This window comes from Notothenia rossii, assembly GCF_949606895.1.
Source record: "Notothenia rossii genome assembly, chromosome: 3".
Taxonomy (NCBI): Eukaryota; Metazoa; Chordata; class Actinopteri; order Perciformes; family Nototheniidae; genus Notothenia; species Notothenia rossii.
Window position 1 is genome coordinate 87180764 of NC_136901.1, and position 27069 is coordinate 87207832.

General features: G+C 40.3%; 1 protein-coding gene across 1 annotated transcript in view; it reads right to left on the reverse strand.

Moving 5' to 3' along the window:
* Positions 1-25290, reverse strand: part of fstl5 (follistatin-like 5) — a 167490-nt gene extending 142200 nt beyond the window's left edge. Inside the window, exon 1 of the mRNA XM_079667637.1 lies at positions 25264-25290. Within this exon, the coding sequence (XP_079523763.1) occupies positions 25264-25270 (7 nt within the window). The 5' untranslated portion in view covers positions 25271-25290. The remainder of the gene's footprint in view (positions 1-25263) is intronic.
* Positions 25291-27069: the final 1779 nt, after the last annotated feature.

The window sequence follows — 27069 nt, forward strand, 5'->3', positions numbered from 1 at the left end:
CATGGGACCCAGGTACTTGGACTGTTCTGAATGCTGTTTGAACTGATTCCTTCTATGGGTTTTAACCCTTAAAGTGCAATTCTATTTTGTTTTACTTGATCTCTGGGCCTTATTTTATTTATGTATGTTACTTGAGATCTATGTCAGTGCCTTATTGCCCCCTGCTATGCTTATATTGGTAGGCTGTTTACCTATCTATGGATGTTAGTATAATTGCTATTTTATGCATATATATATATACACTTGAGTTTTTTGTTTTTTTGTTTGTTCACTTGATACTTTTCCGTGTTACAATGGGCTTCCTGCTTTTAGTATAGGGAACGGGACCCCGGAAGATAAGTTCTGCTGTTGAGCTTTGAGCTATAGCGCTCAGTCAGGGTTTGTATTTGCGATGCTCCGGGTATGGTCACATTTGGGTTTATGGGTTGTGTTTTGTTTATGGTTTGTCTATTTTTGCCTTCGCTTGTTTTTTTTGTACTGTTTTTTCCCCTTCCCCGGTCTTCTTCTTCCCCCCCACCACTCCTCTCCCCTCAGTCCTCGGGAAGCACAACGTTTTCAGACCACCTTCATTAGACTCCCCATATGACTAACAGTATGACGACTGCTGGCAGAAGTGTGCGCCTGATCTCCTGGAACACCAGAGGAATGAACAAAGCTATTAAAATTGGTAAGGTCTTGACTCGATTGCAACATCTTAAAGGGGACATTATATTTTTACAAGAAACACACCTTAAAACGTCTGACACCCTTCGCATCAAGCGGGCGTGGATGGGCCATTACTTCCACTCAATATTTTCTAGTAAAGCCAGAGGTGCTGCCATTATTATTCACAAGAGTGTGATGTTCGTACCAACAAATACTATTCTCGACAATAATGGCCGCTACGTCATAGTTTCAGGTGTCTTGCAGGGTATGCCTGTAATTTTGGTTTCTGTTTACGCACCCAACTGGGATGACGACCAATTCTTTATGAACCTTTTTGCTAAAATCCCGAACGCAGACAATCACCGCATAATCGTGGGTGGAGATTTCAACTTGATTCAAGATGTGCATCTCGACAGGTCATCCCTTAAACTTGGCACTCTCTCAAAATCCGCCAATGTAGTCTCAAATTATGCAGCACAATTAGGAATCTCAGACCCTTGGAGATTTAAAAACCCTCAAAGTAAAGCTTTCTCTTTTTTCTCACACGTCCACCACACATTCTCGCGAATAGATTTTTTTCTGCTTGATGACAGCTTGCTACACCTTGCCAGCGCGTGTCAATACCATCCTATAGCCACCTCAGATCACGCCCCTGTATCAATTGACATCCACTTCCCTCTTAGTGTTACTCCCGCTAAGTTGTGGAGGTTCAGTTCCCACCTGCTGTCAGATGACAAGTTTAAGGACTTTGTTAACTCTCAGATTCGTTTATATATCGAAATTAATGACACTGCTGACTTAAGTTGTGGAACAGTGTGGGAGGCTCTCAAAGCCTATGTTCGTGGGCAGGTTATATCGTATGTTTCCAAACTAAGAAAGGATGAAAGGGTTCGGCTGTCGGCAATTTTGGAAGAACTTCTCCGAATTGATGAAACGTATTCCTTCTCCCCCTCACCAACCTTATATAAAGAACGCATATTATTACATTTGGAACATGACCTTTTAATGACGAGCGTAGTGGAGAGACAACTGAGGCAAACTAAGCAGCGCTTTTTTGAACAGGGGGACAAGGCTGGGAGGCTTCTGGCTCAACAGGCTCGGGCAGTTAACGCTTCCAGATTAATCCCCAAAGTAAAGTCGCCCGAAGGCAATTTAGTCTCTGACCCGATTGAAATAAACAAGTCTTTCTTTGAATTTTATAATAATTTGTACACTTCTGAATGCCCCACAATTGGCACAATAAACCCAAATCCTCTTGACTCCTTAACTTTCCCCCAAATTGACGTAGTTAACGCAGGCGGAATGGGGGACCCCATTTCCACTTTAGAGATACAGGAAGCCATCAAATCTATGCAAAATGGGAAATCGCCTGGTCCGGACGGCTTCACAGTCGAATTCTACAAAGCATATTCGTCTCTTTTGGCACCAATTTTAGCAAGGATGTATAATGATTCCCTTAAAGAAGGCAGATTACCTCAAACCCTGTCCATGGCATCCATCTCTCTACTATTGAAGAAGGATAAAGATCCTACTCTCTGTGGCAGCTACAGACCAATTTCTCTCCTAAATGTTGATTGTAAAATACTGGCTAAGATTTTGTCCCTCCGCCTCCAACTCGTGATACCTTCTATAGTTCCGCTTGACCAAACAGGTTTTATGATAGGGAGACACTCTTTCTTCAACACCAGGAGGCTACTTAATGTTATTTTCTCGCCCCCGTCCAATGTCCCCGAAGTCATAGTTTCACTCGATGCGGAAAAAGCTTTTGATAGGGTGGAGTGGAGCTACTTGTTCTTCATTTTAGAAAAATTTGGCTTTGACTCAAAATTTATTTCTTGGATTAAGCTTTTATATGCCTCACCTTCTGCATCGGTAAACACAAATCGCATTCAATCGTCTGCTTTCCCTCTCCAACGTGGGACACGCCAGGGCTGCCCGCTTTCTCCCCTATTGTTTAATTTAGCCATCGAGCCTCTAGCTATATGGCTCAGAGGCCATAATGGGTTTGAGGGCATCACTCGTCATGGTATAGTTCACAAACTTTCCCTTTACGCGGATGACCTTCTCCTATATGTCTCCAATCCTGTGTCCTCTCTCCCTCCTATATTGTCAATCCTTGAGCAGTTTGGTCGTTTATCAGGCTACAAATTAAATCTCCAAAAGAGCGAACTATTTTTTGTAAACCAACTGGCGAAAACACTCCCCCCAACCGCTTTTCCCTTTAATATTGCATCAGATGGCTTCAGATACTTGGGGGTGTCCATCACCAGCTCCTTTAAAGATCTGTTTCCCAAAAATGTTCAACCACTCTTAGCTAAATGCAAATCGGATCTTTCTAGGTGGTCTTCCCTTCCCTTATCCCTTGTTGGCCGTGTCAATCTTATTAAAATGGTAATTCTGCCGAAATTCTTATATCTCTTCCAGCATATCCCAATTTACATCAATAAATCTTTTTTCACCAGTCTTGACAGTCAACTAAATGCGTTCATTTGGGATGATAAACCCGCCCGTCTTAAAAAATCAATTCTTCAGCTCCCCAAGTCGGAGGGTGGCTTGGCACTCCCGAACTTCCGTCACTACTACTGGGCCTCTAATATTAACCGACTCCTTTACTGGATTGGCCCCAAGACTCCTAACTCCAGCCCACCATGGGTTCACATGGAGATCTCCTCCTCCTCTAGCTCCTTACACTCTGTGATTTGCTCCCAACTTCCCGTAATGACGCACAAAATCTCAGTCAACCCAATTGTTACCAGTACTATTAAGATTTGGCTTCAATTCAGAAGGCAACATGGCTTACACAGAGCCTCAATCCTAGCTCCAATACTAAATAATCACTCATTCTCCCCATCCTGCTCGGACCCCACCTTCCGTATGTGGGCTGGTAACGGGCTTGTCACAATCAGTAATCTTTACAAGGATGGGGTTTTCTCTGACTTTGCATCCTTGTCAGCCAAATATCACCTGCCAAATAGTCATCTTTTCCGCTTCTTCCAAATTAGACATTTTGCTCAAAAGCAATTTCCCCATTTTCCCAACCGCCCCCCTGAGTCAGGAATTGACCAGTTTCTCACCCTTGATTGTGACCAAAAAAGGCTGGTATCTACTATTTATGGAAAACTTGCCTCCTTTGACCAAGCCTCTACTACATCTGTAAAAGAGTCCTGGGAGGGTGAGTTGGGTGTAGACATATCTGACAGTAAGTGGAGGGACATTCTTCGTTTGGTGCAAACCTCATCTATCTGTGCTAGGCACGGTCTAATGCAGTGTAAGGTGCTCCACAGGGCTCACTTTACCAATGCTAAACTAGCCAAAATATTTCCTCTTAGAAGCGATGCCTGTAACAGATGCAAGCAATCTCCTGCCAATCACACGCATATGTTTTGGTCATGCCCCAGCCTGAATGCATTCTGGTCTAGTATTTTCAAAACCCTTGAACAGGCCCTTAACACACCCATACCCCTTAACCCTCTAACTGCCTTGTTCGGCATCCCCCCAACACAGAACATTCCCACCACGACCCAGCGGGTCATCGCCTTCACAACCCTGCTGGCCAGGCGTTCCATTCTTCTGAAGTGGAAGCACGTTTCCCCGCCCACACATGACAGGTGGATACAGGAACTATTACAGTGTATTAATCTCGAAAAGATACGATTTTCACTTCAAGGATCCCTGACACTCTTTCATAAGACCTGGACTCCCTTACTACTGCTAATCAATGACCTGACAATCAACCCTGATGCTGATGAGCTGTGAATGAACCCGGTGGGGGGGGGGGGGGGGGGGGGGGGGAAGAGACCTTCACTTCCCCCTTTCCTTATCTCCCTAATATCTCGACCATTGCTTTGTTTGTCTTCTCTGTTTCCTCATGTAACTTGCAGTACCATTATTTTCCTGGTATTTATTTTTACTGACTAAAAACATGAAGAAGCATCTGTATTTTTATGTAATTTTCAGTTATTGGTCTTCGTATTTCATGTCATTTTTATCCCCTTTTATTTTTTTTATTATTATTTTTTTTATGTTGGTGTTTTGTAACTTTTTGATTGATGTCTTGTTTATAATGTGATCATAGCCCATAGGGGTGAGGGTGGGGGGGTGGGGTAACTATTTAGTCTTCCTACAGACCATCTTCTCTACGTGTGTACCTAATGTATTGCAACTGTGATGTCTGTCAAAAAGCCAATAAAAAGATTTTGAAAAAAAAAAAAAAAAAAAAAAAAAAGAGAAGGGTATGAGGAGGGAAAAGTGGAAACCTCTCAATGCTGCGCTGCAACATATAGTTATGGATATAAGGGACGACTGAAAATACATAATATATTAAGAAATATTATTATGGGTTTGTCATTTGCTTATTCTATCTGTGTATAGGTCACTATTTCTACGTTTTTCAGTTTTTCATTGCCTACAATTAAAGAAAAAGTGTTTAAACATACATCCTCACACACAGACCACTCCTCACTTCAACAGTGCTTCTGAATGAAAGCTCTGACAAGTGCAAATGTATATCAGGGTGTCAAAGGTTGTGAAATAGTTCAGAGACAACCTGTGCAACCAGTGCCATAGACGTATAGAGGGATAGCTCAAAACAATTGTATTTGCAAAATATTATTATAAAAATTTGAGATGTCCCGATCCGATCACGTGATCGGGGATCGGAGCCGATCACGTGATTTTCAAAAGATCGGAATCGGGAGAAAAAAATCGGGGATCGGGATTTTTATTTTTTTCAATTTTGTATTCAATGTTACAAAACAAAAATGACCATTTTCAAGTCTTAAAGTCATCCTGAGGCCTTAGTTTTGGTTTCAAATTACACAACATCATGTATGTGTTGCTTCTTTGGGGCTTGTTTTCATAGACCTGGTTGCTTATTTCTCTCAAATCTGGCAACAGAGTGGGCAGGGCGCAGTGTCTAATTGTAGCAGTAAGCTAATGAGTACTGAAAGCTTTATTTTTGTTTTGATCCAATGCTGCACAACTGAACTGATCCAATGCTGCTGTGAAAGAAAGAAGCTATATCCATGTTGGATAGAATATCCAATTTAAATAGAAAAATAACCTTAAGGGACAACTTGAATGCTTTTTTCCTTTTTTTTCTCTTAATGCATTGCATAAAGATCGGATCGGGAAAAATCGGTATCGGCAAATTGTCAAAATCAAATGATCGGAATCGGATCGGGAGCAAAAAAAGGTGATCGGGACATCCCTAATAAAAATATCCGTTTTCCTTTACGTATCCACCCCTGAAACCTCAAGCAAGATTATTGTTATGATGATTATGTGGAGGAGAACCAAAACATGGTTAACTTGAGAAAGAGAACAAAGTCATAATACATGTATGGATCGTGTTATCAGAAAACGAGCCTTTGCATATGGCTGTAATTCATGGAACCTAGGGCTGTGCTGTATTTACTCTATGGAAACAAGAGACGGCTTAACTGAGGCACATACTGTACAAACTGGCCTCCACAAACTTTACTCTCACAAAGCACACTGTTCGTCACTGATCAATACATATTGACTAACGACTGGTGCTTCACAGCATTAACTAGGATCAATGATGGACTTTGCTTTAAACATAATAGAATGCTGATATTTCAACTAAAACAATGAGCAAGTCAACATCCAGTGTTCACAGACAGGCCTTAGCTAATGTGTATATCATTGCATTAGAGGAATGGGCTTAGCTTCGTAGCTCAGATCCATCACACGTTGTGAAGTTACCATCAGCGTCTGCCTCACTTACACAACAGTTGTTACTTTTCCACTTTTTCTACAGACTTCGTTATATAAAAGCAAAGTTCTGTTTTTCAACTAGAACTTATTATACCACTGAGAAAGCAGATTATATAAATCACTTTTCTGAAGCATGCATCTTTCAATTACGAAAAGAGCTATGTTTTAGCAGGTTAACAGAGCAATGTCAAGTGTTATACCTCATTCACACCCCTAACATCTCCCCACACGCAGTGCTGCCGTCACAGAGGGTTCAGACAAGATATGAGTGTGTACATTGTGACCTGATTGGAGACAGTCAATTTGCTAGTTTATTAAATCCCTGCGGTAGCCGGGCATAATGATTATTCAGTGAATTTGTGTCGCAGAGGCAGGCATCCTCTGCCACCAGCAGGGTCAGCGAAGGGCGCAGTCATTTGTTATCAGTATGCACATCCAACGGTCCGGTCATCAGCTGACAAATGAGGAGTTGTGCAGAGCCATTCATTTATTGATGACCTATTACTTTCCCAGAGTGTGGACAGAAATACATGATGTTCAGGGTTGGATGTGGACCTGAGGGTTGCTATGAGAATGATGTGCTTTAAGTGCATTTGTAAACACCTGCTAGGAGCATAAATCATGGTAAGGGGGGGGTTTGTTTAGATTACACTACAACAAACATTATTTATCTTAAAGGAGAGGTGTCATGGCCATTTCCACTGATCATAATTCCATTGTTGAGGTATACTAAAATAGAAAAATACTGTGCAATTTTCCAAACTCACATTGGTTTTGCATACAGCATCTCTGTAAAGTATGTGTATTCAGCAGTATTCACTTTCTCCCCCCCCCCCCCCTCCGTGATTTCCTTGTTTAGCGATACACAGCCAAACTCAACCTGAACACACACAAAGTCACAGCCGAAATAAAAACAATAAGTGTGGCTTGATATTGAGTAAGAAAAAGGTTTATAGGTTGATAAACGCTGTGAGAATGGGTCTGCAGAGAGAATTTTGCCACGATCCCAACTGTCTGTTATTAGCCTGCAGCCAGGGAGGAGAGATCAGCAGAGCTGCATGCAGTGAGTGTGTGTGTGAGGAAGTCCGTGGATTGGTCAATTTGGACCAATCAGCGGGGGCTTAACGTAACGGCTCGGCGGACGTAACGTAACGGCTCCACGGATTGGCCCATTTAGTTCCGGGTGCGTGCTTACGAAAGCACGTACCCGGAAGAATCAAATGGATGATTACGTCCTGATGACGTTTCACCAACGAGGCGTTTTGGGGAGGTATTTTATGCTTTAGAGTTTTACTCACTACAGGGTGTAGTTTGAGGGTTTTGACTCTGCACACCGTTTACATGCAGAAAAACCTTCATAACACACAAGGGGACGGGTAATAACCGGAAAAGCATGACATGTGGCCTTTAAAGGTCCCAAGTCATGGCCATTTCTACTGATCATAATTCCATTGTTGAGGTCTACTAGAATAGATTTATATTGTGCAATTTTCCAAAATCACTTTGGTTTCTCATACAGCATCTCTGTAAACTACGTGTATTCACTGAATTTCACTCTCTGCCTTTAACGGCTCGTTGTAGCTCCAATAGCTCCAGCCCCCACCCTCCCTGTGAGCACAGTGTGCTCTGATTGGTCGGGACGTTGTGAATCGCGCTGAGCTCCGTGGAGGTGTGGTTTCCTTGTTTAGCGATACACAGCGAAACACAGCCAAACTCACCCTGAGCACACACAAAGTCACAGCCAAAGTAAAAACATTAAGTGTGGCTTGATATTGAGTAAGAAAAAGGTTGATAAACGCTGTCAGAATGGGTCTGCAGAGAGAATGGGTCTGCAGAGAGAATTTCGCCGCAATCCCAACTGTCTGTTATCAGCCTGCAGCCAGGGAGGAGAGATCAGCAGAGCTGCATGCACTGAGTGTGTGTGTGAGGAAGTCCGTGGATTGGTCAATTTGGACCAATCAGCGGGGGCTTAACGCAACGGCTCCACGGATTGGTCCATTTGGTTCAGCGTAACACATGACATCGCGGTACCCGGAAGAATCAATTGACAGTGACGTATCACCAACGAGGCGTTTTGGGGAGGTATTTTCTGTGTTAGAGTTTTACTCGCTACAGGGTGTGCTTTGAGGATTTTGACTCTGCAGACCGTTTACATGCATAAAAACCTTCATAACACACAAGGGGACGGGTAATAACCGGAAAAGCATGACATGGGACCTTTAAGATAAGGAGTATATGAAATAGTCAATACACTTGAAATACTATGAATAGTGAAAAAACACAATACAATTGGGTCAAGAATGTCATATTTACAGTCTGCAGAATATGTATGCAACACTGCCCTTGTTAAGTTAATACAATTTTCTGTGACCAAAAGACAGTTTGATAATCTATAACCTTATTTTACCAACACTGTAAACTTAATTTAATTGTCTCATTAAAAACAAAAGCAGGAAGAAAACACGCCCTTACACGGGTAAACTGTTAACCTTTAGTCCAATCATGTAGGTAACACCAAGGTCCTGACATGTGTGTCTCCAGTCCATCATTTGAAGGGCATCATCCTTCCTTCCATGCATGCATAATGAAGTAAACACTGTGTGTAGAGAGGCGTACAACATGCCGGCGTACACATGGCCGAGATGGTCATTGCAGATGGATTAAATCCTCGCTATCACAGCAAACGACAGCTATACAAACAAATAAAATGTAAACTGCTCTTTAGAGAAGTGTAACAACCGGGTCTCTTTGAAAATCCATTTGTACTTCCTTCCAACATTTATTTTGCTCATACTGAATCTCAAAATGGTTAAAACCACTTTAACAATATTCCCCAATGTTTTGAAGAACATTCGCTCTTAGATATGCGTCTTGTTTCTTAACAAGCTATACTGCGTTTCCTATTTCTGCCGTGGCTTTTTCCTCTTCCCTTCCTAAACTAAAGGAGGTTCGCCTGGTATCCATCTGATGTTTTCTATTACAGCAGCTCAGAGTCCTGGGGGAGAGAGCACAGTGTGGTAAACAACAGTCAGAGGCTCTACGCTCACTCGGAGCACAGTTAATCTGGCCCACAAGGCGCACGATCGAGTACAAGGAAATGCAAATCTGAATAAACAACTACTAAAACAATGCTGAAACTTTACATTGCACATAAACAATGTCACTTTCCCTAACACAAGCCGACACTTTGCTCCATTTAGTTACCTGAGAGTCCCAGCAGATGTTGAGCCGGTAAATAGGGCTTTTGTGTAGCATCAACTGGAATGACTAGCAGTCATAAAGTGTATTTTTAGCCAAGCTGTTGTCATGCAAAGAAACAGTTTAATGTATGCCTGCATTCTGCCATCACGCATGGTTTTCACCCACAGTGACTGAATTAAACGGAGGCCATTAGCAGTGTCTCAGGGAACAGCAAGCTGCTGAATGTCACCAATTTGTTTACAATAAATTATTCGTGACATATTTATGGAGAATTACATTTAATGTCTCAGCCAGTTTGAGTTGTATGAATGCAGAACCTTGTACCGTATATTTTTTAAACTTACATGAAAAGACCAAGTAGTACCACGTGCTCTGGGATTGCCCAGTAGCAAATACCTTTTGGCATAAGGTTTATAAAGAAATTGTCATCATATTTGAAAAAAACATTTATTTTAATTGGGATGAACTCCTCTTTGGTTTCCTGCACTCAACAGCCACAAATATTAAAAGTTAAACAAGATACTTGTTTGGGATGTTGAGTGTCGCTGCCAGGAAAGCAATCACAAAGAAATGGCTCAAACCAAACAGCCCAACTATAGATGATTGGTACGATATCATTTACGAAATCTTTGTAATGGAAATAATTACCTTCTCTTTGAGGCTCCAGGAACATAGATTTGAGGAGATTTGGGAGAAATGGAAAGTGTATATTACCCCGATACGCCCTTCTTTTGTCTAACTGTTTGAATATTTTATTTAAGGATCTATACCAGGGGTCGGCAACCCCTGGCACGCGTGCCAGCATTGGCACGCGGCACCGTAACCAGTGGCACACTAGGAATAAGTGGAATAAGTGTGCAAAATATTTAAATTGTATTTTCGGATCCTGAACGAGACCGCCGCCAGAGCGCGTCTCCCCGTTACCTGCAGAAGGAAGCCATGCACGCAACGCAGCCCCGCTCTCTTTATCTCCAGTTGACTTTCTGCCGCTTTCCTCCGTGGTGCAGTGCTGATCGTTTCACCACGGAGGAAAGCACTTCACTAATTGCAGTACCCATAAGGAGCTGTACAAATGCCGCAGTTTTTGCGTGGCTGTGTATTTAGTTGAAAGCCCAGTGGCGATCTGCTCATCTCTCATCGAAATAATATGCTACAAAGGGGCGGACTGGCCATCTGTGTGTTGAACTTTCCTGTCGGCTCCCAGACCGTAGTCGAGGAGGGCAGAAGCAACAAGCTTCAGGTTCAATAACCTACTTTAGCTTAAATGACCGGAGAGAGGTGAGCTCTTCTTGGGAGGCCGTTGCATTTATTTAGCTGTTCTTCTGTTTCACAAAATACATCACAGACCTCTGTTTTTCTGCTTTCCCGTTTCACTTCCAGAAACACGCTCGCTCACTGTCGCTCTACCATCCACAAACACATGCACAAGCCACACCCCTCTCTCTCTATCTCTCTCTCTTAAAGGGACAGCGATCTCATCTCACTCTGCATGACCTGACGCGACCCTAATATCATAACATGTGTGCTCTGGAGAATCACAGAACGGACGATCGTCCTTATTATTATGCCGTTTAAACCAATTACTTAAATCGTGTATGTTGCGACACTGCTTCCCCGCAGCAAGGCTCCCCCGCCCTCCTGCTGATATTTGACGAGCGTTAAGCTCCTCAACCCCCCCCCCCGTTGATAGTTGGCACGCTGATAACATTTTTTTTTGTAAATGGCACTTCATATCAAAAAGGTTGCCGACCCCTGATCTATACTGTCAATGTTATATATTGTAAAGAAAACACCCCATGTTCTTGTGTGCTTATTTTTGTTGTCTTGTCAAGAAAAAGAAAGAAAGACGGACCACTCTGTACAACTATTTAACTACATATGTATATGTACACTGAAGTTGAAATGTGATCCAAATCAAAAAAAAAAAAAGGTAAAAAAAAAAAAAGGCCAAGTAGTAGTTTAGTTTTTAGAGACACTTTACAAACATGTAATTATCAGGACATAATAAGCAGAAATATATAAAATGTGTCTTAAGAACAGCAAATTCCATAATTATCGGTAATAACGTAAGTGTGTGTTTGCACTACATTCGGTTAAGTTAGTGAAAATGTCTTTCTTTTTCATTTGAAAATCATTATTTTTGTTTCGGCTCAATGCATATACCCTTGGGCTAGCAATTCATAATCGTTCCCGGAACAACTTCAGCGCCAAATGATGCAAGTTCATGACTTTCACATTTTACTTTAAGAGGCTACTTAAGGGTTTAACGGTTAAAAATGTACAGCTCTAATGAAAAGACTCATGCGTGCAGTGTGTAAATGTGCAGAATTATAACTTTGTCACGCCTTCATTTAGAAAGCTCCTCTGTGCTGATGTATGGAGACGAATGCAGCCGCTTCACTTTTAGTATTCTTGGCAAATATCCGTGTGCGCAAAAAGAAAGTTGTCACGTGGTGTTGAGAATCAGAAAGATAGCCAGTTGAAGCTTTGTCATCTTCAAAATTACAAATCTAAAGTTCATGACTTTCTCTCTCTCTGGCTTTAAGGAGTCGACTGAAGACCTCTATATCCATGGGCAATGTTACGGAGGTGTTGTGTTATTACAGGCTCAAATTCACCTCCTCTACTTCCTCCAAGGTATGCTATATGTAGCACTGTGACAACACTTCTCTCCTGGTGGCATAAACAAGTCGTGAAGATTTTATGAGAAGCTATTTGAGGCATAAGAGCTTTTTCAACCCTTTGGAGACGAGCCCACGCCTCGCATCAAGCCCACCATGTTTAAAACATTGATGACTTTACTTCCACCTCAATGAGTCCGCTCCACAGTACTTCCTCGGAAATACAAAGCTCAAGTGAAGTCTGGATAAGTATTGTGGTGATTTGACTTATTTGAAGTAAGTACACACTTTGTTCGTCAATAGTCATGTGACAATTATTAAATCATATATGAAAGCCCCAGTTTCCCACTGTAGCAAGATAAGATAGTGTTTTGTTTTTAATGTGTGTGGTGGCCCTGTTTTCGTTTTTCCATTTTCATTTAATAAAAAAAATGAAATGCAGTGTAGTTGAACAGTTGTGCTGGTATAATTAATAGAAATGTCCCGATCCGATCACGTGATCGGGGATCGGAGCCGATCACGTGATTTTCAAAAGATCGGAATCGGGAGAAAAAAATCGGGGATCGGGATTTTTTTTTTTTTTTTTTTTTTAAATACTTTTTTTTTTTTTTTTTTCAATGTTACAAAACAAAAATGACCATTTTCAAGTCTTAAAGTCATCCTGAGGCCTTAGTTTTGGTTTAAAATTACACAACATCATGTATGTGTTGCTTCTTTGGGGCTTGTTTTCATAGACCTGGTTGCTTATTTCTCTCAAATCTGGCAACAGAGTGGGCAGGGTGCAGTGTCTAATTGTAGAAGTAAGCTAACGAGTACTGATAAGCTTTATTTTGTTTTGATCCAATGCTGCACAACTGAACTGATCCAATGCTGCTGTGAAAGAAAGAAGCTATATCCATGTTGGATAGAATAGCAAATTTAAATAACAAAATAACCTTAAGGGACAACTTGAATGCTTTTTTTTTCTCTTAATGCATTGCATAAAGATCGGATCGGGAAAAATCGGTATCGGCAAATTGTCAAAATCAAATGATCGGAATCGGATCGGGAGCAAAAAAGGTGATCGGGACATCCCTAATAATTAATAGCAGGTATTTTCCTTTTAAATGAATCCAGATCTCTGCAACCTGCTGATCTGAAACGATCCATCCTTGCTTCCTAACTATAAAAATGTACAGCAGTTACAGTCACGTTTCAGACATGTGCTTCTTTTACAAGATGTCCAAACAGTAAAATGCAACATCTCACTTGACAGTAGAATCTGCCACAGTTAAAAAGTGTGAAAAGGTCAAAGCCTCTATGTGCTGACAGGATTAGCAGCACAACATACTGTAGTTTGTGTCTGCCTTGAATTATCACCTTCGATAGAAAGAAGTTAGATAAAGAAATACAGCAAGGGGAATGGTATTACATTTTTTAAACAAGACAGGAACAATTTCATTTAAGGTATAGAAGGCAGATATGGCATAGGGGAGTTTTAACTACTGAACATCCATCTTGTAGCTCTCTACAAACACAGCTGTCAGGACATGAATACACTGTGCCGGGTCTTAGCGAGCTCTAACAGAACAACACAATCAAGTCACGTCCAATATATTCATAAATGGCTGGCTGACACATTCATCACACAGCACTTCGCAGAGTACAAAGAACATACTGTAAATACAAATTAAAACCATATAAATATACTGCATGTGGAATATCCTCCAGCTTGTCATTGGCTCGGGAAATACATTTATAGCCCCACAATTACTCTCCTCCATAGTGTCTTTTAAAGAGCTATGAACTTATTTTATATTTCATTGTTTGATAAATATGCATCTGAAGCACATCCACCTTTGACACTAATCCCAGAGGACCGTAAACACTCTTTAATGCATCGGTAAAAAACATCTCTATGAGAATAAAAACAACACATCTGAATGTATGCACACATTAGTGCATGAATACACTTTGATCCAGGATATGAATTATACCCATTATTTCTAAACTGCAATTGCTGCTGCAGGATGATGTTTATTTATTCATGCTAATTGCTGGTGCAAACACTGGAAAATGTTGATTTGAGGAGATTATCATTTTGAGAAAGATGTGTGCTTATGTACTGTGTACTACAAAGATGATTTTAGTTCTTTCCTCCCTAAACCCAATGCATATATTCTACTGAAAACCTGCAGCAGAGATTAGAGAAGCAGGCATAACAATGTTTTTGGTCGATAAAAAGAAGTTATCCCATGACTGTTTGATCTTAACAATAAGCAAGGCTCCAAGGCAACCAACGAGCTAAAGTAATCAAGAATACAAAAAAGCATTTAAAGCCACAAGTAAGGATGTCATTATACCAGGAACTAAGTATTTGATACCATTACAAGGAATATTCAACAATTCTGATACCAATTAGCTGCCACATTAACACAACAATGATGTTATATAGATATTTGGATAACATCGAATCACTCTGCCATATCCCTTCACAAGCACATTAGTACAATGCAATGCTTCTGAACATCCACTTGCTCAGCTAGTCTTTGCTTTTTGTTTTAGCTCTAGATGACACAATGTGGCCGAGACATCAGCTAATGGAAAGAATCCACACCGCATATCAACCACTCTAATATGCATCTGCTTTTTATTGAGTTACGTTTTGCTTCTCCTTTCAGCTTTTACAATCCACTGATACAAATAGTGTTTCCAACACTTACATGTGCCTCAGCCGATGCTTCAATGTATTCATTTATTCAATGTGTGCAACGCTTTCATACTGTAAAGGTTATATAACTAGAATGGATTTGATTTGCAAATGCAGCTGTGTCATATACTTAGTCATTATGGACAAAAGGATCCATAAACGTATTGAATTGCAGGAACAAGACTAAAAGAAATGTGTTACTTCCACCCTCTCACAGTGTGTGTGTGTGTGTGTGTGTGTGTGTGTGTGTGTGTGTGTGTGTGTGTGTGTGTGTGTGTGTGTGTGTGTGTGTCTGGCTGAGCGTGTGTGTCTGGCTGAGTGCGCGTGTGTGTGTGTGTGTGTGTGTGTGTGTGTGTGTGTGTGTGTGTGTGTGTGTGTGTGTGTGTGTGTGTGTGTGTGTGTGTGTGTGTGTGTGTGTGTGTGTGTGTGTGTGTGTGTGTGTGTGTGTGTCTGGCTGAGCGTGTGTGTCTCTGGCTGAGTGTGTGTGCTGCAGAGTGGATATGAGAGCACCTGGCAGCCACTTGGCAACTTTCCGTCCCATTTCATCCCCTCCTCTAATGAGTGAACGTGGGCCCGGCTCCTCTCTCATCCACATCAGGATGCACAACTGAGAGAGTTTCCACTAACAACCCCATTGATCAGGGATTGCCGACTAATTGTAAGCACCCCACGCTTCTCCCATTACTACTTCACTTTACACAGAGCGGTCTGGTTGGTAGGCAGGAAGTTGGGAAGTTTATCTTGCCTATTCTGAATTTATTTTTTTACTTTTTTGTGGTAGTGCTTTTTAGATTAGTGAATGTGTGTCAGTGTCAGTTTTTTTAATCAAATATAAGCAGGCAATAACTAGTGATCTGTCATAAAAGAAAGGAGGATTAAAATAAAAGTCGTAGAGATTTTCTTTAGGCTAGGGTGGGGGATGACAAATGTATGTCTTACAATCTGAATTAAACAACTATATACTGATGGGTATGTGTACGCATGTCTTTTTCATTAAAAAGGTACATTACTGTAGATTTACAGCAAGCACATACAGTACATGTTGGTTAGGAATAGATTTAGAATAGCTTATTTGGGGATACAAGAGACAGCTAACTGGGTGAATTGCCTTCTTTGTTAATACCATGAATAGGTTTAGTTAGAATTTGATCTGAGCACTCAAAGTCAAAGTGACTTCCAATGCTGAATGCATTCAACCAAAGCATTGAAAGATCCCTCCGTGTTCAGAGTAAAGCTGCAGTGTGTGCGATTTGAAGGTATGAAGGTTAACAAATTAGATATAGAAAATGATCATAATAGAATAGCTGCTTTCTTTGGTTGAGGAAGCAATTGTTACGGTTTCTATGGACACCAGAAATGGATTTTTAGGAGAGGAACTCATTGAATTTTAGATAGAAACTAAATCAATTTAACATAATCCCATTTTAAATGTATGCATATGGTGTGCATCCCCGCTTTGTTCAGGTGGTACAACTATGACTATGGTCGAATATTTAAAATGATGAGATCAATGCTTATTCGTAAAGAATATGTTTTTGTGTCCAAAAGTGATTTTATTTGTAATGAAACTCATACGGTTATTCGTTTCTGCCACAAGTGCAAAAGCTAGACAAGGATCAAGGCTTTTGCTACATAGCCTCTGTAGTGTTATACCGTTTTAACTCAGTAGGGGCCTTTATCAAAGGGCAATAAATATAAAAGAAAAAGCCGCCCAAAAAATAGGACAAGAACTGAATAGTGAAAAGATTACGGCACACATTGTGCAGAGATTTTTTTCTTTGCCACGATGAAACACATAAAAGAACGTCTGATTCCAACTCAAGAAAGACAATGAAAAAATAAAAATTGCAGTTTTTGGGTTGCCACAAACAAGCTAAGCCCCTGCTGAGTACAAGATCATACAACAAGACAAGAGTCTGCCGTCAGTCACATCGACTTTTTATAGCTCTCTGCATGCAAACAGTGATCCCAACAGTGCAACATAAAAGGAGCTTTGAAAGATAATGTGGAATCTGAGTGAGTTAGAGACACTAATGCCTCAGTTTGTTATCACTCATATGGTATATTGAAGCTTCCTACATTTACTCAAAGTGCCGTCTTAGATAGTACGCCTGCTGTTACTGATGAGAGGAGATCTATATCGAGGTCCTGGAAGAAGTTGGGTTAAAAAATCCTGAGAAATATTTTTTAGAAAAAAATATCGGAGGTCATTTTCATTCTGGACATAGTGTACAATCAAATGAATAGAATAGCTCTGTGAAAATGGGTTTGTCTCTTAATGTTTGGACACTGATGCGGTCCTGCCATTCAGATAAAAAAACAAATGTAAGTGAAACTTGGCTGAGAGTAGGAAACGTTCCTCAAGATAATGTTCCTTCCTATGATTACTGTGTTGACCTTCAGATGGGAAAGAGGCCCTGCTCCAGCCAAGCCTTCATCATTATCCACTGTGAGTACCAAGAGTTCACCGAGATCACCAAGAATTGTTGATGAATCTCAATTAGATTCGTCTCACTCCGTTTAATTCTACATATTCAGGATACGGTTTGCCAAAAGTATGGTTATCAACATCCTGGAAGTCATTTGTACGGTGGAGATTGAGTGTTGATGTTAAAAGTGTTGATCTTGCTAAGTGTGCAGGACATTATGCTTCCCTTTTGCGGGGCTGATGATCGCCATGACACCTATCACTCTTGCTTTTTACCCTTGTGCGTGTTATTATTTTCAAATAAGCACTTTGCAAGTTCATTAAGCAATTCAAAGATCTGAAAATACATTGCATGGCATAACAGAATGCTACGGCAAAGGCTCACACTGTAAATGTTAATATTATGGCCGAGGGTGATCAATCAGTCAACGTTTACGAGCATTCGTGACTCCATCCGAAGTCAGGAGACAGACAACTGTTTTTTGAACTTTTTGGATGATCAGGATTCAAAATCTGTATAAAGATAAATAATAGATGGTAACTCATAAAAGGGCCCAGAGCTTTTTGGTTCCTGGAGAGATTACAGTGAATTTCCTACAGCAGAACGGATAACAGGACTGGAGTCTGGAGCTCATTTGGTTTTCAAAGAATTCAAATGCCGCAGTGAAGTCCACGGAAATCAGTCTTTCATGACTTTTCAGTGGAATATCTTCTGACTTTAAACAAGAGAGAAAAAGGCAGTCAAACAGCGATCTACATTTTGGTGCGAAAACAATTAGAGGAAGACTGGTAGACAACCAAAACATATATTTTTGAAGGTGTGTTTTCGTGTCATGCTGCTTTCGGATATCTTAAATCCCCTTATCCGAGGATTTAGATAACCATCTACAAAAGAATAAGATCAACAATTGAAAACGAAGCATGGACGCCCTAATGCTGTTTAAAGTGCAGCGTGACCATGAAAGGTATAGCCGGATTTCTCCCCTGAGAGCTGAGGAGGTGTCGGAGTTGGACTGTAAAGTATTTAGGACACACGCACAACTGTCCTTTTATGGCTTAATGGGTCAAGTAACATAAGTGGCCCGTGAAGTTACCCAGAAGAAGTCCTGAGGGGATTCAAAGGGAAAATCCTAAAGGCCTTCTTGGTTTTTTTTTACTCTGAAACTCATCTCAGCTAGCAGTGTCCGCTCACAAGCAGATGGTGCAGTGCAGTCTCTCCTCCCTGCCAGGAAAAAGACTCTTTGAAAGTACAGTTACTTGATTAAGATTTACTGTATGAGAGCTTTTCAAATTAAATTGTGGCAAAACAATATATTGAATATTCAACTTATTGCCGTGTACAGGTTCTATGTAACGAAACGGTTTCTCTGCAGTTGACCCATCCTACTGTTAGGAGCAGTGCCGTTATGTACGGCGCCCGGGGAGCAGTGTAGGGAACGGCGCCTTGCTCAGGGATACCTCGGTAGCACTTGGTCTTTCCGGGACTTGAACTGGTGACGTTCCAGCTGCCAAGCCAAGTCCCTATGGACCACCGCTCTATATTGGAAGACTCCCTGTTTTTCTATCCTCTCACTGTGAGAGAAAAATGCAATGCAAGGCAGGGTTCAATGCTCTTCTCACATGACGTCTGTGACGAGTTATTAAAAGTGTATCCCGGACCCAGGGGCTGGAGTGTAATTTTAGAATTAATGTACAATTTAGCGCTTGGTGTTTGCAGCCTGTGAATTATTCATATGTGCTTCAGCAAGGGGCTCTGGTCTAGTTGGGGGAAAGGCAGATGTTATGCATGCAAATGAATATATTATGTCAGTAAATTAAAGAATGGGAGACGAGAGATTAGGGGAAACGTAAACATTGGTGCCAGGCAACAAAACCAGATGTTTGCGCCCCGTCAAACCTTAAAGGTTGTACCATCCCAATGGAGATAGTCCAGGGTTTATGATTGTTATTTATTGTCATTAGTTATTTATTTATTTATTTATGTATTTGTTGCCGTGGGAAAATCTGTCGTTAGTGGTCATATATTCATGCTTGGTGATTTCTGTATTTCAAATTCTTATTTAATGAACCCTAAATGCTGAATTTCCCAAATTGAACAAGCAGAAAGTACTTTTATCTTTATCATAATATCACTGTTGTGGTATGGATTAACTGTGAAATGCAAACTTGTAGAATATTGGTGAACAGCTTAGTTAAGACGACAGATATAAAGAGTCTGGTGCACAGCAAACAGCTAATAAGATAGCATCCACATTAAACAGCCTACCGTGTTTTAACTGGATTCAGTTAAGTTCAAAAGGTTAAAAACGAATGCACCAAGATTGAAACAAATGTCCTTCAACAATCAGACCTCTTAACAAAAGTTGCCAAAAAGCTGTTAAATCAAATGAATGTAAACAACCACAGCAAAGCATGAGGCATATTCATATTTATAGACAACAATTTTGTTATTCTCATCGCCATATAAAGTAATCAAAATTCCTGTCAAAAACAATTACACTGCAAGGCGGATAGAGGTACAGTGTCACATTTCGTTAGTATGCACTGAAAATGTCACCGGCCATCCAGCTCCAGTAATATGAGCGTGTTACATTGCAGTGATGAAGATGGACTGCTTTGGCATCGTCCACTGGCCAGCTGCGACCCAAAAAACCTGTTCAATCTCCTTCCAAAGCAGACTATGGAGAGCATCTGCAGATATCACAATATGCCTGTTTTCTAGTATTACTATCCATACCAACTTATTCTGAACAAATCTGAATTGTTTATTTCTTTAAAAGGTCACCTATTATGCAAAATCCACTTTTTTATGTCTCTTCTACATCAACATGTGTCCCCTCTGTGTGAAGAGATTCTGAACGTTTCAGGAAAAAAGATTCTCTTACCGTTTGTCCTGATCCATTTCTATAAAAACCTGTCTGAAAATCAGATTGTCGCCACTTTATGATGTCATAACGATGTTGTGGCTTGTGTAACCATTAGCCAATCACCAACCAATGTAACCCCCCCCCCCCCCCCCCCCTTATCACCTGAATCTCCTCCTAGAGCACCATTGTATTCTTTTTAACCAAATCTCTCTCAGAGGGGCGTGGGGAGGGGCTCCTTATTTTCATCTAAAGTAACAGACACACTTTTGAAACAGGGCTGAAACAGAGGGGATTATGGGATGCTGCAATGATCCGTTTGGTGTTTGGAGCCAAACACTTCGGAGACATGTGTGTATATATCTGAGAGCTATAATATATTGATGAAAAACAGTATAATAGGGGACCTTTAAGTGTTTAGAAATGATGCTCGGCTCTATTCACTGAAGTTGTATTCAGTTTCCCAAACCTTCTTAAACATTAATATCAACGACTTCCAAGGCCCAATTCCTTCAAGGATCAAGACTAATAGGTGTTACTGTATGCCTGAGAATGTTTATGCTGAGGCTGGCTTAACAGAAGCCCACAGAGAACAATTAAAGAGAAAGAGGGTTGAATGTGTGAATGTCAAACGAGCACTTACTTCTATTCTGCACAAACTATATATAAATTGTCTATTTTCAATTTTTAAAAAGCTTTAAAGTTATTGATTCTTTACCCTCACTTTCAAGGATTAGATATTAGTTTTACTCTCAAACAAATATGAAATGAAAACCTGAGCAGTCACCTGGTAGCATAATAACCTGATTTACACCTAAACAGATTTGTCATTTGTTGAAATAACACAAGTCGCAGCACTGAACGTTATCGCAAACACCAGCTTTAACGGTGTCTTAGGCTCTCGTTTGCACCCCATCCCGATCATCCTTCATAACGGTGTTGCCATCGCTGACAGCTTTTACACGTAATGAGGAAGGCTAGATTATCTCGAAAACTTCCATCAGGTATTTCATATGGCCAAATCAGTCAATTTATTACGGAAAATTGCATTTCACTGGCAGCCCTAGGTCTCGCTACAGCCTTCATAACAGGCTCGGTTAGTGTGGCGCTCGTTCTGGGACTCCAATTACAGAGCGAGCTGGAATCCGGCTGGCATTTGTCTGTCTTTGTCTCCTCCGTGATGACATTCAGTTTGTAGAGTTTATAGGGCGCTGCATTTCCCGGATCTATAATTATTTTTTGTTTTCCTCATCCAGACTAAATGTAGGAATATAATATCCTGCAATCCATTTTCTAAACGGCTCATCCTGTTCAGGGTTGTAGCACACATTAAGTGAATGATTGCAGTTGGGCGCTCCATGGACAGGTTGCCAGTCTATCGCGGTGCAATGAATATTACAGTGTGTAGTGTGTGCAGTGTGGACATTTCAACACATTTATGTATGAGATAAGATAAGATGGACCTTTATTAATCCTTGTGGGGAAATTAAGTAGTTTAACAGCAACAGGGTAAGATTGAAAAACAGGACAGCACAGATTAACAGATTAATAAAAAAAAATAACAATAGGTAAATAACTATAAAATAAGAAATTAACATAATACATATTTACTCATGTGTATGTTCGAGTACAGAGCAGGATTGAAAGGGAATTAACTAGCCCAAAATAAAAACAGGATGTCAACTGGTTATGAATTTAAAGAAGCAAAGTATTTTAAAAGTCTCAAGTTATTGACTGTATGATCAGTATGACAGATGAACAGATCGCCACTGGGCTTTCAACTAAAGACACAGCCACGCAAAAACTGCGGCATGTGTACGGATCCTTATCTGAAGTGCCGGAGCCATGTTCTGGTGCTCTCCGTCAGCACTGCACCCCTGTTTGACGAGACATATACCACGTGATGACACGGCTCGTGTTGTGTTCAAGGACCCTGACCTTGGCCAGGAAAAACAGGCACTCGCTTGTTTAATTTTGTTGCGGTCTAGATTTCTTAAATGTTTTTCTTTTTTGCGTGTGTTTATAAATTACTTCGAGGGCCGTACCAAATGGTCTCATACGGGGGACGAGACATATACCACGTGATGACACGGCTCGTGTTGTGTTCAAGGACCCTGACCTTGGCCAGGAAAAACAGGCACTCGCTTGTTTAATTTTGTTGCGGTCTAGATTTCTTAAATGTTTTTCTTTTTTGCGTGTGTTTATAAATTACGTCGAGGGCCGTACCAAATGGTCTCGCCCGGGGGCCGGAGATTCCCCACCCCTGCTTTAGGTTATGGACATGAAGGTAGCCCACAAATATCATGAATTTATTCTGCAGGAGTTTGAAACAAAGACCTAATTCTTACCTTTTCTGCACTAGGAGTTTGTTCGCAAGTTTTTTTGTACAAATTAACTGAATTACTGTACTCAGCTCAGCTGTTCCTGGGTCTTCTCTAATTTCGGTATAGCTTGATGACCAATTGAAAAGTACATTGTTACGTAGCTTGTAAAATTGAAGTTTTAACACTAAACTGACATCAGTTGTGTAATAATGAGAAGCCTTCAATGTACGGGGTGATGCTTGAATTATACATGCTTTTCTTCGCTCTCCTTCTCGTTAACTGGCCTGGAAATGAGTTTGCTGAAAACTGGCCAAAGTGAGATATCCCTTCTTTTTTTTCGGCTTACAGAACATGGCGCGTTAAAGTGAATCACAGCAGACAGCTGGGGCCGCCCTTTATGGTAATGCACCCTCTACAATTACTGCTTCGACCTTCCCTGGTGAAGAAAGATGGGGAGACGTCCATTTAGCCGCCCTTTCAAACACTTAGTGGCAGACATGTTGGGCAGAGGGATCACCCTTTTGCCTGACATTGACTCTTGTTTAGAGGAGACAGAGAAGACATTAGAAAGGTGGCAGGTTGACAGATGAGATGCATCCCTCAGACAACAAGAGGACTGAAGCGCATTAATGCCTCCACACCGCCCTGCGCCACAGGAACATGAGGCTGGTTGGGATTATAGTGCCACCTGCTACTGTTGGTTATCTTCATTTAGGCTCATCCATCTTTTGATTATTCTTAAAGTAACTGTTTTAAATGACAATAGATAATGGTGCTTGATGTGGGCTATTCCTTCATTTTACAGAATGTGTCATAATGATAATGTTGTTTCTGACGGTTTTTATTGCACCAGTTTAATCTTGTACAAAAAACAGAAATCGACAGAACTCAAGGTATTAGTATTTAGCGAATTATCGTTTCCTAACAAAATTGTATAAAGTTAAGTTTCTGATGGTATCTTCACTGCACACGTTGTTTTTGTTTGGAGCTGAGAATTAAACTGCAATTCCTCTCTTTGGTATAAAAGTGTAACCTTTTGAATAAAGTAAATCAGTACATCCACACACTTAATTCCTCTACAGACTTTAGCTTTTAGAGGGGAGGTTGTATGTATACGCAGATGAACAAAAACAACGTTGTATTAATGATGATGAGTTACTGGTTTGCATTTACAAAGATAAACCAAAACACTAATTAAAAAATGTATGTTGTACTTTACACACTAAAGCACAAAACTCCATTCTCATCAAATGTGAATTTATTTTTGCCACTACACGTCGGCTAAAGTAATACAAAAGGTACATTTTTTACAGTATATCCTTGAGCTTATTTTTTTTTTAAAACATTGTTTATCTCTGATCCCATCCTTACTCGCTCTCTCTCTTCAACTTGTTCCAAGAGCCCGTTAGACAACTACCCATATTTACATACATAAGACATTTTATGATTTTTATGCCGACGTGTTTAACGGCCAAAACACTCGAGTTGTTTTCCGAAATCTGTCCAAGCTTGTTCACTACTCATACATGTTGCAGTACAACACATGACTCTGGCATTAAACAATGTCTCAACAAATATCACGCGTCAGTGGCTGGTAATTGTCACTGTGGGAAACTACATGTATGCTTTTTTTTATGCATTTAGAAGAACCTAGTAAGTGAAAACCAGCATAAATCACCATAGGAAATGTTTGCCCCGGAGCATGGTTGGTTGACTGTGTTTCAAAATGTGATTATCTTGTGAGATCTTCACATTGAGGCAGAGGGGGAAGATGATACAGTGCTGTGCTCCAAATGGATTTCCTAGAGTGGAGATTTGAGTTAAAGGTGCTCTGTATGAGGTGTTTTCTTCTGCTTTACATACAAAAATGAGGGTAGTCCAAAGGATCCTACAGCAGATGTGTTAATCCAATGTGTCTGTCTGCCTTTGAAATGATTACTGATAATCCATCATTCCATTTGTATGTCAATAACGGAGATTTCATATTAGCTGCTACGATAGCTACGATAGCTACGATAGCTACGATAGCTACGATAGCTACTAGAGTGTATAGCTTCCGGTTCCGTGCATTCTGGCTATGCATCACTCATTTACCAATGGGTAATGTTTAGATTTATTTAGGAACTTTCCCTCGATTCTATTGGCTCTAACGGTTCAAAGGAGGCGTCAATCATCAAAATCGACCGATGGGTTCCAGAGATATGGAAAATCCACCCAAATGACCCCAGAAGTGGGTTTTTTTTCTAAACCTCTCTAAAAAGGTCAAATGTCACTTGTTTTTGCATCCATCTTGATACAGGGTACTTATCATATGTTGTACTTTGGATTCCTAAAGCTTTTAGTATCCGATCCCATCATTCAAGGGTGGTTTTCACTATAAGTAATGTTTTGGGATTTTTGGGATTTTTTGGACGGACACAATAATTAACATTTTTGACTATGTTCAATCTGAATTTACTTTAAAATAAAAACATTCTATATTGATTCTGACTCTTCTACATCCAACTCACAGGTGTAACCTTGCTTTGAGGAAAAAGATGATTAATTTACCCCTTTTAGAAGTGAAGATATAGTCAATTGTTCTGGGAATGTCATTTTCGAGCCTGAGGCCTGAAAAACAGGTTAAGCCATACTGTGGCCTCCATCAGACACCAGCCCTACACCCAGCCTCTAGTGTGTGCAATGCATGTTGGGTATATTGCATGTCATAGGAGAAGAAAGAAGAGCAAGAAATGAGAAATGGAAAACTCACCCTTCATCCTCAAGCTCTCAGGGATCCCATCCTGCAGGAACAAGCACAAAAAGAAAAAGGACAAGAGTTAACAGTTATTAAAAAATCACAGGATTACAGCATCAACATGTTTTCATTTAAAACGGGGGGAAACCTTGGTGCTGTACCGTAGACATTGTATTCAACAGCTCAGGTTTCAAGTGAGATCGTGTCTGTGCAGTCATGACGTTAAGATCCAATGATCTCACTCTCACTGAATGCTAAAACTTGTCCGACACATTGTAGTGTTGTCTGTTTGAATGGCAGTTTATGCACGCATAAATCGGAGATTAACGTTCCATTATATTAGCTGGTATTTGCATCACTTACATACACAATGATAAACCTTTCCCATTGTCACATCACCTCTTTTGTATTTTAAGGATTAAGGCAAGTCTTTGTAGAGCACATTTCATACACAAACCCTTTTAAAAGGCTTTACATAATGCATACATAATATAAAAGAAGCAGAAAAAAAGCATACAATTATTAAAATAACAAAATCTTTTGTATTAAAAATATTTAAACATTAATATATATACTGATTCATACATACAGGATATGATGCAAGGTGGTTCATTGTGAGTTTTTAATGATCAGCTGAAGGCAGTATATGTAGTATTTAAATATATTCAAGGATATTTAATAATTTCTTAACAATCTTTTCTCTAACACAAATTAAAAGTTACATTTTATCTCACTCGCAGTTTAAGGATCTCCAACATTATTGCTGCTTTTATATTCTGTTATCTCGTACATGTATTATGTTTTGTATGCATTTGAGTGGATATCCATGTATGGCTTTCAAAGTATCTTGCACCATTTGATCATATTTGCAGTTCAACATTTCCCAAAACATCACTGATCTTTATTTAAGAAAAAAAAGAAATAGTTGACTCGTAAAAAATATATTTCATAGCATAGACGTATAAAGAAGAGCAAATAGTCTTGACCCTTTGAGAAGGAGCGCCATAAAATCAGCTGCCTTTCGAGCATGCATAGTGATTACGGTCGTGAAAAAAGCTGTTATCAGGACGACTATTCTGAGAAGCTGCTCCCCACAGAACCGTGAATACGAAAGGAAGAGGCATTAATATTTGATTTCTCTACAGTGAAATCTGCATTGCTCATGCTTCTCGTTCTCGTTCAGAAAATTCTGACTATCTCGAGCAAGATGCCGTTATGAAGTGGATGCATTATGCAACAGGTCTACAGTCAATATGAACAGTGGTCCCTGCGTGCCTACTGAAAATAGCTGATTACCCAATCCCTGGGTCTGAACAGAAAATGTGAATACTGAATATTTATCTTAATACGATAAGCTTGATTTGACTAAAGTTAGTATGCAATGCATTTAGAGTATTGTATGGATTTTTACACCCAAGAGATCTCATCCATTATAATGTAATCTTCACTGCAAGACTAATTTAAATCACCTTTTTCTTCTTCGCTTGTTATATTGTGTATACTTGTCAGTGAAACTGGCCGTTTAACAATCTCGAGGATTCTGGCTTCCAAGCCAATATTTCAAGGATGCTACGTCATCGAGTGCCGCCGAAGGGCTGTTCCAATCTCCAGCATACTTGGAATTCCACCGAGGCCTCGTCCTTGGTTTGGGGGTAATTTTGAGGCTGCACATGGGTAGACTTTGCGTCCTTAAAATCCCCACAATGCTTTGCGCACGGACCAATTTCAAAAACCCTTGCGGAGAATGGCTGAACCGACGCAGCACACATTTAAATGTGAGTATGTAGTGGCGTAGAACATGTGTTGGTAAATATGTTACTT